The 15473-nt window shown below is 49.1% G+C and overlaps 1 protein-coding gene across 1 annotated transcript in view; it reads left to right on the top strand.

The window, feature by feature from the left end:
- The window catches only part of LOC101936924 (neuronal acetylcholine receptor subunit alpha-7-like), a 106916-nt gene extending 91887 nt beyond the window's left edge, over positions 1–15029 (top strand). Inside the window, exons 9-10 of the mRNA XM_005278889.5 lie at positions 3807–3916; positions 13440–15029. Of these exons, the coding sequence (XP_005278946.1) occupies positions 3807–3916; positions 13440–13961 (632 nt within the window). The 3' untranslated portion in view covers positions 13962–15029. The remainder of the gene's footprint in view (positions 1–3806; positions 3917–13439) is intronic.
- Positions 15030–15473: the final 444 nt, after the last annotated feature.

The raw sequence follows: 15473 nt of genomic DNA, 5'->3' as shown, positions 1-15473 counted from the left end.
TTCCCATTCCTCTTTGGGATCTTTGGCTATAATGCTCCTTGGCATTTTGACACCACTGGACACAGGCCTAGACTCCCACATTCCTTGTCTTTTTTACACTGCTAGGCCTGCTTTATCTGCCCTTTAGCAAGGGCTTAAGTACCAGAGATTACTGGTGTGGAGGCTAGTCTTTGTTACAGTTAACAGTCCATGGCATGATCCTGTTGTGCCTTCTACCCTCTGCTCAGCCCGTATACGACAACACACAGAGGCAGGGCTGACTCAAGAGCTTACACTCGACAGACAGGGTGTGTTTTGCCCCCCGTTTTACACAGGAGGGACTGAGGCCCAAAGAGTTGAAGGCGGGTGTTTGAGGGAGTTGGGCATCTTCCTTGCCCTTAAACTTCATAGAAGTTGAATGCTTCTCTTCGTTAGGTACCTTGTCCAGGGTCCAGCCTGTGGCAAATCAAGAACTGAATCAGGTGCTGATGAATCCCTCCCTAGTGCTTTGACCCAAAGACTTCCTCTAGTTGTAGAGCCTAGATGCACCTTTCCATTGAAGAAAGCATTCCCATCGCTGAGAAATCTCAGTCCCTTCATTCTGCTTCACCTTTCCAGCCAGATACTGGCACACCAATTAGTTAATCCCTGATGTCCTCCAAGGAAGAGGTTTAGATATCGCCACTCATTTCATTTGCAATGTTGATGCAACTGCCTTTAATCATGAGTCCATTAGACTTGCTTAATTGCACATGCAAAGTTGTCTCTTGTCACTTCTATAGTGTCCTTAGATAGGTGGACCATCCACTCCTAATGTCACTTAGAACTTCCTGAAGTTAGGTATCTGTCAAGATTGTTTCTGTAGCTGGAGTAGTCTCTTTTCTGACACTTATCTGTATGTGTCCACAGCATCCGCATGCCCCTTTACATCATTTTCGAGCTCATGGGTACATGACTGCAATGCTGCCACAAGGACAGAGTGTTTGCTTCTACCAGATTTTTCTCAAGAACATATTTAGCAATTGGATTAAATCACATTAACCTTAGCAATAGATATTGGCATCTTAGTGGTACTTGGTCCAGGTCTTCTTGAATTGCTTTGGCTTTCTCAGGGCTAGGACCGATTCCATCTCTGTTTATTGTCTGCCCTAAAACTTGATTTGGGGTAGGCAGAAAATGCATTTTTCCTTGGTTAGCCTCAGTGTTGTCTCTTAAGCTTAGTTGTACTGGATCTCCTTTCAAAGTCCAATATCACCAAATATTCCATCGAGTTCTTCCACCTTTAATAAGGCCTCCATTACGGTTGTATCAGAATGCCACACAACCGTTAATCTATTTATCCTAACAACATACGTGTCAGCGGGATCGTGCTATTATCCCCATTTTACAGATGGGGAACCCAGGCCCAATTTCGCACAGGGGTCTGTGGTGGAGCAGAGTCTCTAGTCCTGTTCTGATGCCCTAACTACTGGATCATCCGTCCTCTCTTGTCATGTTGCTTCTTTGTTATCGGTTTCCTATTTGGCTAGTGTTGTTCGTTATGGAGACACACCAGAGACCCCCTTGAATCATTGGGCGTGGGGGCTGGATTTTGAGGTGAAAGTTGCACAGAAATGATCATGGTGTGCAGCAGGGTTGGCCTGCAGTTTCTGCTTTCAGCACTATGCTCGACGTGACAGAATCAGTCATACTTCATCCACTCCTGAAGGCTGTCAAATCAGGCATCCCTATTGGGTGGGATCGTGCCTTGGCAATGACCACACTGCTGAGAAGGCTGTTGGTCTGTGTTCCTTCGATCTTATACAAAGACAAAAGCTATGCATTCGAGTGCACGTCTCCTTTTATCAGCCAACTACACTGCTTTATGCACAAGCGTATTGCTCACTTTCCAGCCCAGTGTCTGAAACATTAACTCTCTGAAGTCCCTGACTGGGGCAAGTTTCACTCATCCAGCTCCCGTCTATCAAGGGATAGCAAAGCATTCACACATCGCGGAGCTGGTTTGCAATAGCTGGACACACACAGCAGTGGACAGAGAGCCTCGAAGCTGAAATGCCTCCTGTGAGTTGTCAGGTACTTCGCTTATTTTAGGGCTTGAGTGTGACCTGCTTAGTGACCAGTGTAGAGGAATGAGTGGGCACAAGGTGCCTCTGTTATTCCCCTGCATGGACTTCCGGTACCACGGGGCTGCCATCCCCCTCCTGCACAGCCGGGCAGAACCTTGGCTCCTCCCCCAAAGCTCTGGGCAATGCACATGCAGGGCAGTGAGTTATATGGGCCCGTGGTGCCTGGGCTCCAGCAATATTCAGGGCCCGGGGCCCAGCTCCACCAATGTTTGGGGCTGGGTCTCTCTCCAGGCGTTGCCTGCTGCCCCCCACGCCTCCCTCGAGTGTCCCCCATACCCACCTGCTGCCCCCCCACGCCTCCCTCGAGTGTCCCCCAGCCCGTTCTGGGCACCACTCCCGCACTCCAACCCTCTGTGTGAGCCCCTCCTACACCCCAAACCCCTCATCCCTAGCCCCACCCCACAGCCCTCACCCCCGCACTCCAACCCTCTGTGTGAGCCCCTCCCACACCCCAAACCCCTCATCACCAGCCCCACCCCAGAGCCCTCACCCCTGCACTCCAACCCTTTGTGTGAGCCCCTCCCACACCCCAAACCCCTCATCACCAACCCCACCCCAGAGCCCTCACGCCCGCACTCCAACCTCTGTGTGAGTCCCTCCCACACCCCAAACCCCTCATCACCAACCCCACCCCAGAGCCCTCACCCCCACACTCCAACCCTTTGTGTGAGCCCCTCCCACACCCCAAACCCCTCATCACCAACCCCACCCCAGAGCCCTCACCCCCACACTCCAACCCTTTGTGAGCCCCTCCTACACCCCAAACCCCTCATCCCCAGCCCCACCCCAGAGCCCTCACCCCCGCACTCCAACCCTCTGTGTGAGCCCCTCCCACACCACAAACCCCTCATCGCCAGCCCTACCCCACAGCCCTCACTCCCGCACTCCAACCCTCTGTGTGAGCCCCTCCCACGCACCAAACTCCTCATCACCAGCCCCACCACAGAGCCCTCACCCCCCGCACTCCAATCCTTTGTGTGAGGCTCTCCCACACAAACCCCTCACCCCCGCACTCCAACCCTCTGTGTGAGCCCCTCCCACACCCCAAACCCCTCATCCCCAGCCCCACCCCAGAGTCCTCACATTTTTACATTATTTTAAAAAATATATATCGGTTTACAAGTCAGGTGCGGTGGGGCGGGACTTGGACCCTTTCTAGGCACCACCAAACATTATACAAACCTGCCGCCCCTGCGCACATGTGCTGGCATGGCAGGGACAGTGGGGTGGAGAGTTGGCCCAGATCATCTCCTCCATGGACCAATATGGGGAACTAAGGACCAGATGGCATCTCAGTCACAACCTGGCCCCTGCTCCTGGAACAGTGCAACTACCTGCTGCCTCCTGTCAGGGCTTGTTGCAAATCTAGCCCTTAATATAGTTTTCTTATACAAACAATGATACTGAATTTGATATAATTCTAGAAATGTACACTCCTTGTCCTTTGCGTACGTGCCATTACAATTGAATTGGATGGGGCGATGGGGGAATGCCTGCATTCAGAGGGCCCCTTTTTCTGATGATCAGTCACTAATGGAGCCTGGGCCTGGAATTCTTTGCAGGGGCTCGGCCGTGTTTTCAGTCTGGAGGGGAAGCTCGCTCTCTCACAGGGGGGTGGCACAGGACAACAATCAGGACTGCAGATTTCACCCTGTCATTTCTAATCACACCCACCTTGTCTTTGTTATTTTTTAATTGCAGCTCAATATTTCGCTAGTATCATGGTCATTGTTGGTCTCTCGGTGGTGGTAACGGTCCTGGTTCTTCAGTTTCATCATCACGATCCCCAAGCGGGAAAAATGCCCCACTGGGTAAGTGGCTTCAACATGGACATATTCAGTAACAGGAAATAAATGACTTCTTGATATTGAACTGATGGGACCACAACTTGTTGTAATCAGCTGAACAATTGTGATGGAACAAAGCAGGTGTGATATCGTCATGCTGGGTAAAAAGCCCAACCCCCCAGAATCTGGGTGACCATTAAAAAGGCACCCTGGTTATTAGGCTTCCCACTGGAGTTTGCAGCATTTACTGTTCAGATACCGTGGGAAAGTCGAACAGCATGTCAAACCAACGTTGCTCTTCTTAATGGTGCCCACTTTGCTCTTGTCAACCCCCAGGGCATCACAGGACCCATACTGCTCTCTTACCCACTGGCACAGAAAAGCTTTACATTTTTCAAAGCACAAAACGCAAATATTTCTTAGCCATCATGGATCCTTTTTTTCGAGGTGTTTCCTCTCCAGGAGCCCCATTTCAGTCAGCACAGAGCACACAGCCAGTGGCAGTGCAGAGGTTCAGAATCTGAACCTGGATCTGCCCCCCAATTTTCCCATTGGCTCCTGGCACTGTATGAACTGGGACAACTTACCAGCTGGAACCCCCGTTACTCTCTTATTCGGACACGGCAGTTGGGGTGAGCCCGGTTGGACCATGGTCACCTCTCTCTCTCTCAGCCCACCCCCACTCACCCAATAGGGTGAGTGAGCAGTGGAGACCGACAGCCAGGACAGCCACTTCCTTTGACACCATCTAAGTACATTCAGGCCACTCCTAGACTCACCTGCTGGGGGATCTGGCGCTTTGCTGAACCCACATCCCTGATCCAGATCCAAATTTCACAACTGGTCCCTTAATCTATCCTGGGCCAACCCAATGGTTCAACTCAGCCAGTCTTCATGGGGAGTGCTTCGGATTCTGCCGCTGGGGCCCCGCTTTAGAAGCTGGGAGGCTAAATCCCAGTCCGAGCAGCGGAGGCAGGCCCCATGTTGTGTGGCCCGTGAGAGCTGCCCTGGCGCGTCTCTCCCTGCCCCGGCTTGGGACTGAGTGTAGTCCTGACACAATGCGCCGGAGAGTTGAGCTCATCAGCATTGTGACATCTCTGGTGATGCCTCTCTGCACTGAATGGGTGTGGAAGCCTTAGCTACTGCTTGCCCCCCCACACTGATAGAGCGGGTCAGGGCTTGGTGATGGTACGGCTGGTGCCCTGGGCTTGTTCTGTGGCTATATGAAGGATTTCAGCCTGCAGGCGTGTCACAGTCTCAAGACCAGCCCCTTGCAACCTCCTCCTGGCATTGGCCAAGATGGCCACCCACCAGTCTAGGAGGGGGAGCTTGATGGGTGGAGGAAAGTCTGTGACTGCAGGTGGTCATTTCCTTTCACTGCTACACTCACGCATATGGGCAGATTTCCTCTGGGCGGTGGCCACTGACTCCTCTGCAGAGCAGGGGGCGTTGTCCTCAACGGTCTCCTCTCGATCCCTCATTTTGACCCTGTGACCTGCACCCCAATTCCTGTTTGTACCTCCCTGGTAGTAGTTTAAGTCCTGGTGCTATGGCCCCTCCGTCTTCTGAGGGGGCCGTGTTCCCTCACTTCACTGGGCTCTGCCCACCACTTCCAGCTGGGGCCTTTCAGGAGCAATATACGCTCGTCAGATGTTCAAGTAAAAAACCCCAAAACCAAACCAAAACACTGTTTTTCTCTCACTGTTTCTCCTGGGGAGACTTTACAGAGCGCACTTTGCCTGATTAAAAAGGAAAAGAGGAAAGCAGAAGTGAAAACAAATATCCACAATTATCTATCCAGACTGATTTTCCAAGAAGCCCGTTTCTACAGCAGCCTCTGACACTTAGTTCATTGTCTCTGTCACGGTGAGAAATTACTCTGACAAAATGGAAAAATGTCACACAACCCACCGATGTCACCTTGTGTGAGAGACGAAATACACAACGGATTTGGGTGCGGGGAGGGGGACACTGCCCTGTATCCCATTTCATCTGCTCTAAAATACTCCAGGGTGTTGATGCAAGTTTAAAACCAACAATGAAAAACCCAGTAGCTGGGCATGCTAGTAATGATTTCTTAGTGCAACTGTCATGACATTTAAAATCATTGTCTTCCCTGCCAGACAGCACAGCCAATGAATTCTGAATGATCTTCATCATCCAGTTACAATGCTCTAAGGGTATGTCTACACTACCCGCCGGATCGGCGGGCAGCAATTGATCCAGCGGGGGTTGATTTATCGCGTCTAGTCTAGACACGATGAATCAATCCCCCCCCCCCTCCCCAGTGTAGACCAGGGCTAAGAGAGCTTTAAAGAGAACCATCCCACTCATGAATCCATGTGCTGAGAGCAGGTGCACCACGGCCCTAGCAGCCAAGGTGTGACTCATGCATATTCTGCCTTAATAAGAACTTTGGCTGGCTGCCTTGTGGAACGTGCTCACCAGTCTCCGGACCCTCCAGGGGTTCTAATCACTCATAGTCCCATCAAGACACCCTCTGATCGTTCTGCTAAGTGTGAGATGAAGCTACCCAGCGAAGCTACAGCCGTTTCAGCCACTGAGGAGCCAGAGCGGAGACCCTATTTTGGTCCGCTGAATTTCCTGTGTTGGCGTGGCTGGCACACCGTGAAGCTTTAGTAACTTAGCAGGCCTTATTATAAGCCTCAACTAGTGGTGCGTGAAACCAGCCTCTCAACTGAGGCATTATCTTTGCGGGGACCAGGCAACTCATGGAGAACTCTTCCCTCAATGGAAGTGATCAGCCATGGCTTCTGGTCACTCAGCTCTGGGAGTCCCACCCCCAGAGTGCGGAGAGGGAATATTTGGAGGCTGCAGGACATCCTAGAAGGAGGTTCTCCTTCTGGCAGATTGCTGTGTTGGACTCGCCTATCCCTGCATCGGCCTTGGGGCAATGAAGCCCAGCCAAAGCGGATCAGAACACTCGGCATCGTGAAAGTTCGGGTACATCAGAGCTGGACCCACGCCCTCTGCTGCCGAGCTGCCAGGAGACACAGGGCTGAGCCTGCACCAGTATCTCAGGGCCACCTGCATTTATGCTTGTTCTCGCAGCACTGACACGTCCATCGCTCACAGCAGTGCAGTCACCCACTGACACAGCAGTGCTGGTTGTGATGAGGGCCCTACCTCGTTACAGGAAAGTCAATTACTTACAAGGATATGGAAAAAACAAACAAACAAACCATCTGAACCTCCTCCCGTCCCCGAGATGACCGACCTTTTCCCAGTTTATTAGAAGGGTGTTAAAAGACCCCTTTTGAATTTAAGACTGCCTGGGAATATACCAAGGGCTGAGTTTTCAGGATACCTGCAGCAAGCCCCTCCGCCCACATCTAGGGAGGCAGTGCTCCTCCACCCACTGCCGGAGCAGTAAAGGAAGGATCTGTGTTTCCTTCCAGCCGTGCACTAGGAATGTGTTGGTGACTGAGGTTCCTGGGTCGGCTATTCATAAAGTGAGAGACTGGCTTGTGGATTGGGCACTAGCCGGGGTTCTGCACCCAGCCCTGCCACTGCTCTGCTGTATGCCCTTGAGCAAATCACTTCACCTCACTGTTTTATCTATTTAGACTGTAAGTTCTTTAGGGAAGGCACTGTCTCTGCCTATGTACAGCACCTAGCAAACTGAGGCCCGGAATGATTATTTGCATTGCAGTAGAGCCTAGGTGAATATTGCAGAAAACATCATTTGAATGGTTAAGTGCCAGGCCAGGAAAGAGAGAGAACCACATAAAAAGAGATGGGGTTGCAGGGACAGGGCTAGACCTAGAGTGAAAAGGTGGGAGTGCTGCAGTTGTACTGAGGAGGACACCACCAGGAGAATGAGAAGGAGTTTAACTCTGCATACAAATACAAACGTTTTGGCCATTGTGATTCCTGGCACATCGGCCCTGTTTTCCCTCCATGCCCATTGCCGTCTTTGTTACATTTTTCTTCAGAGATAGCCCTGCAGCTTTTTTGCTCGGTAAGAATGTGAATCTATTAAGATGGTTATCTGCAGAGAAAAGGAAATTGCTTCTCTGAAACCGTTGTTCTCTGCAAGGCGAATCTCATTGGATTCCCTACTGCTCATGCATCTTCCTCCCCACAGCACAGAGGGTTCTGCACATTTTAATTCCTCTCTATTCCTCGTTGTACAAAAGATGCATGGCTTAATTAGCTTCAGTAGTGTCACTAGCTCCCTGTTTTCCTGAGCCAGTAACTAACTTTCACAATTGTGCAAGTTCCTTTCCCTTCCTGAAAGTGATCACGCCATAGTACTCCTGTCTGTTTCCTTAGGAGACAGAAGAGGAGAGGGCCTGAGGTTAGTACTGAACCTAGCCATACAAGATTGTGGTTTCTATAAGCACCAAGCATGCATTAGAGCCTAGAAAAACTGGTGCCCTCTCTCTGTTCCCCTGGCCATCGCCTTTCCACTGAACCGAGGGGGTTTGCCAAGGCCAAGATTTTCAAACGTGGGAGCCTAAAGTCAGGCTCCTCAGCTGGTATTTAGGTGACTAAAAAGCAGGGGCTGTTGGGTGCTTAGCATCTTTGAAAGCTGCCACTGATCTGACACGCAAGAGCCCTAAAGGTGAGTGCTTGCGTAACTCCTGCTACAAGGGTTAATCACCTGGGACAGGGTTCCCAGCTACCCAGACGTGACAGGCAAGCCCTGCACTACTGACTGGGCAGCAGGAGGGCTAGGGATGGGAGTGCACGGATGAGGGGAGGCTAGGTTTGTAGGACGCCGGAGCATTCCTGCTCTTGGTAGGAAGCCGCCTCAGACTAGAGCCACAAAGGGAATGTACAAAATGGAGCCTAGCACCTAACTTTAGCGCTCTACTGCCCAGGGCAATCCAGAGCCCTAAGTTCGGCAGCATCCGGGCTCCCTCCACAATGTATGGGGAGAGTTGGACACCTGAGAATGGGATTCAGAGAAGCCAATAAGAAATGCCGAGGAGAAGGGTGGCGCCTATAGTCCATCCCTCAATGAGAGCTGGGCTGAAGGGAGGTGCCTGGCGTCACTCGGGAGTCACAGCTGTGGCCCTGCTCCTGGAGCTCGGCACCTAAGCTGGGTCAGCCCTTCCTCGCAAAGAACCGAGGAGCAGGTAGTGGTGATGCCAGGCATGCTCTAAGGCAGCTTCTGAGAACCTGCCGGTGAGACAGGTGGGGGAACACCGAGCCTGAGAATTCCAGCAGGGCATAGGCACGAGCTAGGCACCAGGCACCAGAACTTACGTGGCTTTGTACACGCCCGCTGGCAGAAATGTAGGTGCCTAAGTGACATGACCGGTGGGAATTTAGGGGCCTACAGGGTTAGGTGGCAGCTGAGCATGGGTTTTGGGGATTTAAAGTGCCCGTTAAGGTGGCTAAATCCCTTTGTGGATCTAGCCCCTGGTGGTTCGTGTGGGACCCTGACTGAGAGCAGCAGCCTACTGTGTGGACGGGCTGTCACACTGCTGGGAGAGTCTGTTGCCTGGAGTGGACGGCTGTGCCTGCAGATTGCCCTCGGGCAATCCAGAGATGTTCAAAAAGCACACAAATGGGTGCACAAGAACCTAGAAGTGTCACGCCGAGACTGCTTATTGGCTGCCACTGTCACAGCTGGCATCCCAATGAACAGTGATGTGAGAATGGGTTAATTACTGAATTTCAGTGTGTTTTTTGGGGCTAATGGCATTAGACTGAATAAAACCAGAGCCACCCCCCTATTTCTGGTGCATTTATTCATGCACTAGAAATGCCCCAACATAGGCGTCCCTGTCTCAGAAGTTACAGATGCAGATTCTCCACGCAGTCAGCTCTTTGGCTTGAAGGAAAAGCTTCGTTTTCACGGACAACGGTATTGACCTGATGTCTCTTGGCATATCCAAGATCCATTAACATCTTCAAATTAGAAGCCCAATATAATATGTCATCATTTCACATTGCTCAAGAGTGACTCTCTCTCTCTCTCTCAATGACCTTGTTGAAATATTTTTAGCAATTGAAGGCCTTCATTTGGTCTTGTGGCTCTTTAAAGTCACCGTGTCAATAACTAGTCAGAGGAAAGAGCGCAGTGAAACGAAGGAGGGACTGTTCTTTTCGCTAGGTCGTTGTTGAAGGAAGTAACTGGCTATTTAAAACTGTACATGAAAGCAGCACAGTTTGAACCCTAAGGAAGTTTCCAGTCGGAGGAATAAAATATCCTTTCGAAGAAGTGGGCTGGAAGGGCCCCGTGGAGGGGGCACTGGGCTGGGAGTGAGGAGACTCGGATTGCAAGACACAAAATGGTCTAACCATTTTCTTCTTGTCACTTGAGGATTAGTCCCCGTTGGAGGTAGCGGCCTTAAAGTTATCGTTAGTAGTAGTAGCATTGAAGTAGCATCAAGAGGCCCCAGCTAAGATCACCCAGCTCTTAGCACAATGGGGTCCCAGACACATTGTAAAAAACTTGCCATCTAACAGACCAGACAAACACATGGCGGGAGAAAAGAAGGGTTGGTGTCCCCATTATACAGAGGGGGAACTGAGGCACAGAGAGATTACGTGATCTGCCAAAGGTCACAGCGGGAGTTTGTGGCAGAGCCAGGAACTGAACCCAGCTCTCCTGCGTCCCTCTCCAGTGCCTGACCTATAAGAGCACCCTCCCTCTCTTACTAGTAGGTTGATGGACAACCAGGTCAATAAAAGTCTGAAGCTGTCGTCATTCAGAAATGAGGCTTATGTAACCACAGACTGTGTCCTGTCTATTTTAATGCCATTTTCAATGTCACTTGCACCTTTTCATATATAAAATGCTTCTCTTTTTAAAAACCGATTTGGTGCTTCATGAAGTTCCATGCTCAGTGCCGATGGCATCATACGGATTCCCCTTTCTGCAGCTTTCAGCGGCACAGCACAAGTGTTCTTTAGATAGCCGGCTCTTGTTTTGATAGTTTTGCAAATCATAGGTGCCTTTAATTTGTTAATTGCACGGATATCCCTTGGAAGAATATAAATCAGGCCACTGGCAGCCTATTGCACTGTTCTCTAAGCTGTTCGTTTGCTCCAGTTGTTTATAAAGTTCATATATTCATTATATTTGGCATGCATCAGATGGGGCACAAGAATGTGGCTTGGGAACACATATTGGCGCAGAGCTGATATCTGGGGTATTAGGCATGATTTTACAAGGAGCTTTGAACAGAAGTCATCCTCATGTCCTCGCAGGAGGATTCAGCTACTGCATGTCACTATGCCAGGCCCATAGGGGAATCACTTAGACTCTTCTTCTGCTGGTAGAGTTCATTACAAAGTCACCGATTGTGTTTGCTGTTTGAGGAAAAGACATTTCTCCTAAACCACTGGAACCAGGCCTTGTCCGGCATCCCCCATGTGCACAGTAGCCTGCAGTAGCCCTTCGCTGGCACTGTGTGGGAAGGGAAATCATAATCTACACTATGCCCCTGACCAGTAGTTCTCAGATGATGGGGTGTGACCAGAAGTGGGTTGGGAGGGGACGCCAGGTAGGCTACACCCTGCTCCCCCAACAAGTCCTCGAGTCTTTACAACCCAGAAGAAGACCAAGGTAGAGGACGGAAGAAGCAGCTTACTCCCTTCTTCTGCTGCGATCCATCCATGCCCTGTCCCCTCCTACCCACTAGCTAATCACAGAGCAGCTTTTCAGACGCACCCGAACCTGCTCTGCGCAGTGCTCCATGCTTGGGCAGGGGAAGGCATGCTTGAGGAAGCAGTGGAGTTAGACTAACTCAACCTGCTAACTAATGTGAAAACTACCAACTGTTTTCTCCTCACTAGGATGTTAACTCAGGTTAACTAACTCGAGTTAAGAACCCAGCTGTTTTTTTCAGGGAAGACATGGCTTGGAGTGGCACTGCCACAGAACTGAGCATTGTGCAAGCAAGGCCAGTCAGTCTCCAAATCCACCCACACCGAAGTCTGGCAAGAAAGATTGAATAACCACAGCCCTTTAGTGCCTCCCTAGAGGACAGCAAACATCCTTATAAAGGTGGGACAAGATTTTCACAAATGGGGACCTAAAGTTCATCTCCTAAGTCCATATTTAGGCAGCTAAATAAGTGCCTGAATTTCAAACATGCTGATCACTCAGCAGTTCCTAGTAAAATCAGTGTCAATGTAAATACTGGCAACTGTAAAGCCTCCAGTTATTAGCTAGAAGGCTAACAACTGATGCCGTCCAAAAGTCCTTTCACTGGGCAAGCGACTCGCCAACACTGTGAAAGTGACAGCAGTGGAGAAGATCTCCTTATTCCCATTTTACAGATGGGCAAACAAAGACACGGAGAGATTACATGGCAGAGCCTGAAACAGAAGAAGAGTTCATTTGCCTGTTTCTGTTTTTCACTAAAGAGAGCCGTGTAAAGGTGTGGTTACTCACCTCCCGCGAGCGCCTCCTGCTGGCTGGGTATGGGCCTGCCCTCTCTGCTTTTGCGGTGCTTTCTGCCGGTAGCTTCTCTTTTCAGATGGGTTTTCAGTGACTCAGCCCTGAAGCCGAGTCACACACAGTCTGTATGTGAAATGGATGGAAAACAAACCCCTACTGGGGTAACACAGTCAAACGAACAGTTGGCCCTTCCCTGAGGTTCTCAGTCCCGTCTCTGGGCTTGTTTAAGCACCTGCCCCCTTCTTGGGTTCAAAACAAAACTTTTAGCCTCCTCGGCCCTTGGCCACTCTGTCTGTGACTAGTGGGGGGACCCAGGCCTGCCCACGACTCCAGGTCACAACCCAGGGACCCTACGACTAGCAGCCAACTGCCGCTTCCATCACTAGTGTCTATTGTTGCATTCCCTGGGCTGCTTCCCACTCTGTCCAATCAGCTTCTGGGGTCCTTGGCCTGTTCCCTGTATAAGCAGGGTCTCTCCCAGGCCTCCTTGCCTGGAGAGTCTGTAACAGTCTCTGCCCTGTTCTCTCAGGGTTCTTTCTCACAGGCCCCTTCACCTAGAGAGCTTATAACAGTCTCTGGCCATTCTTATCAAAGCTCTCTCTTTCCCAGGCCTCTGTGCCTGGGGAGCTTCACAGTCCTACCCCTGCTTAGGCAGGGTTTCTCCCTAGTCCCTGTACCGTCTCCCAGCCTTCCACTCCTTCTGGTCGCAACCAGCAACTGCTCTGCCCAGCTTCCTCAGCCAGCCAGGAACAGCATCCTTCTTCCTCTGGCTCCAACCAACAACTGGGCTGTCCAGGCCCTGCAGCTCCTTTTATATGAGCCTGTTAGGCTCTGATTGGCTGCCTCCCTCTGCAGCCTCTCTAGGCAGCTTGGAAGACCCAGCTCTACTGCCTTTTTTTCTGGGGTAGGGTGTGGTAGGACTGCAGTCTATTCCAGAGGTCCTCAAAGGGCCTGGTACACCCCATCACAAGCCAATATATATTAGTGATAATGAAACAGTTTTCCCTTACAATAGTTTATAGCTTTCCAAATGGAGATTTATATAGATGGCAAAATCCCTTTGTGAAATACGGATCCTGCAAAGATTTCTAGGTGCATTGTTCAGTCAATGAAAATAAGATAAAGGTCTCTAAAATATTTTGATCACTTCCTCCTGTTTTTCAGGTCCGTGTTATCCTGCTGAATTGGTGTGCTTGGTTTTTAAGGATGAAAAAGCCTGGAGAGAACATAAGGCCCCTCTCTTGCAAATACAACTATCCCAAGCACCGTTCAAGCATCAGTAGCGTTGAGATGAACGTGTTACCTGGATACCAATCTAGCAACGGGAACGTGATCTATAGCTACCATGCCATGGAAAACCCATGCTGCCCACAAAACAGTGACTCGGGTAGTAAGGGTGGGAAGGTCGCTTGCTCCTCTACAGAAGATATCGAGCTAGTTCAAAAGAAGGCTTTAATGGATACTATCCCAGTGATTGTCAAAATCCTGGAAGAAGTTCAGTTCATTGCAATGCGCTTCAGAAAACAAGATGAGGGTGAAGAAGTCTGTAGTGAGTGGAAGTTTGCAGCAGCTGTCATAGACAGATTATGTCTGGTTGCTTTTTCACTCTTTGCAATCATCTGTACGTTTACAATACTGATGTCTGCTCCAAATTTTATAGAAGCTGTTTCAAAGGATTTTGCATAAGGCTCTCAAAGAGGTGCACGCAGTCCAAAACATGTAATTTCAAAATAAAAAAACGTCGCCATTAACTTTGCTAAATAACGTAATTTAAATCTTACATAGAACGAAGGAGCTGAAATTAGTTTTGTGAGCTGATTATCTCCAATGTTAGTGATTGTAATGACTGAATAATATAAATACTGGACCCTGTAATTTATTTCTTAGATTGTGTCTGCCTGTAATGATGTTATGATCTGTGACAAGTGGTAGGCAAGAATTCAAATCTTTGTTACAAGTAAGCACTAGTGTATGTATACTACTAAGAAAGCACTAGTGAACATTTAGCTATTGTTTAATAAGTAAAAGCTATATTGATAAGTCATTCTAACATGTTCTTTAGTATACTGTCATTTTCAATATCTTTATGTTTCAGTATCTTCGATTAGTATGGCTGTGACATGCATTTCTCATGTTTGACAATGTATCACTCTGCACTGTTTATACTGCATTTAGCTAAACAAACTACTGGTGTTCGCTTGTACTATTGCTGTGATTATCTGAAACATTTTTCCAGTCAAGATGTTGACAGAATGTATTTTTGCTAAAACTTTACAGAAATATTTTTTTTAAATGGAGGAAATGTTGGTAGTTGAGAGGGAACAGAAATCTCAGTTGGCATTCAGAGAACTGTACAGATGCTCAGTGACACTGTTGTGTTGCTACTGTCGTCCGTGTGCTTAATTTGAATACAACTTGAATTACAACTGCCAATCTAATACCTGCTAATCCTAAATTTTTAGGGAGGATTCCGGGCCCCATCAAAGTCAATGGGAGTTTTGCCAGTGACTTCAGTGGGGACAGGATTTCGACGTTAGATGTCATGGTCTAGTCTTCTTTGCTGGGCTCTGTTGGTGTGGTCCACTTTCAAACTTGGCCAATGCGGTCTTGTTAAAGGAATTATGTTGATTAAAGACAACTTATTTTTGTTTAGCTAAAGTTTAACATGGAAGACTTTTGTCTTTACTTGTAACCATGTTGTTGCTGTTAACTACTGTAATGCTTAAATATTAATAAACAATAACTCCTATGTCACTCAGTTGGAAGATGGTGGTAAAAAGGCCTCCTTATCATAGGCGTCTTCTGCCCACTGTAAAATGAACCCCTCATCAGAATAATTGCCCATCTCTTCTGGTGTGATTTTAATCTGCCAGCAGATTACAACTAGCCATCTGGGCTGATAGGGGGCCCCTATCCCCAAAGTGTTTACCAGAAGATGTGGTCTTCACACCATGAGTAAAATTTCTACCCTCTGGTGTTACAAACTCTTTGTACGTCTGCGAGGAACCTAGCACATTCTTGGGTATTTGATCAATGATAACACATTGCCTTCTCTAGCTGATTTCTTTCCTGTTTTTCTCCAAAGAGGTCTTAGGGGAGTTGACAAGAGTTGTTTCCCACAATGGTGAGCCAGACCTTTCCCATCATTGCTGCTGGAGAGCAATAGGGAGATCTTGGGCCCATTACTGAAGAAGAACT

Source organism: Chrysemys picta, chromosome 6 (genome assembly GCF_011386835.1).
Source record: "Chrysemys picta bellii isolate R12L10 chromosome 6, ASM1138683v2, whole genome shotgun sequence".
Lineage (NCBI taxonomy): Eukaryota > Metazoa > Chordata > Testudines > Emydidae > Chrysemys > Chrysemys picta.
Note: the sequence above shows the minus strand (reverse complement) of the source record. Positions and strands in the feature narration are given on the sequence as shown.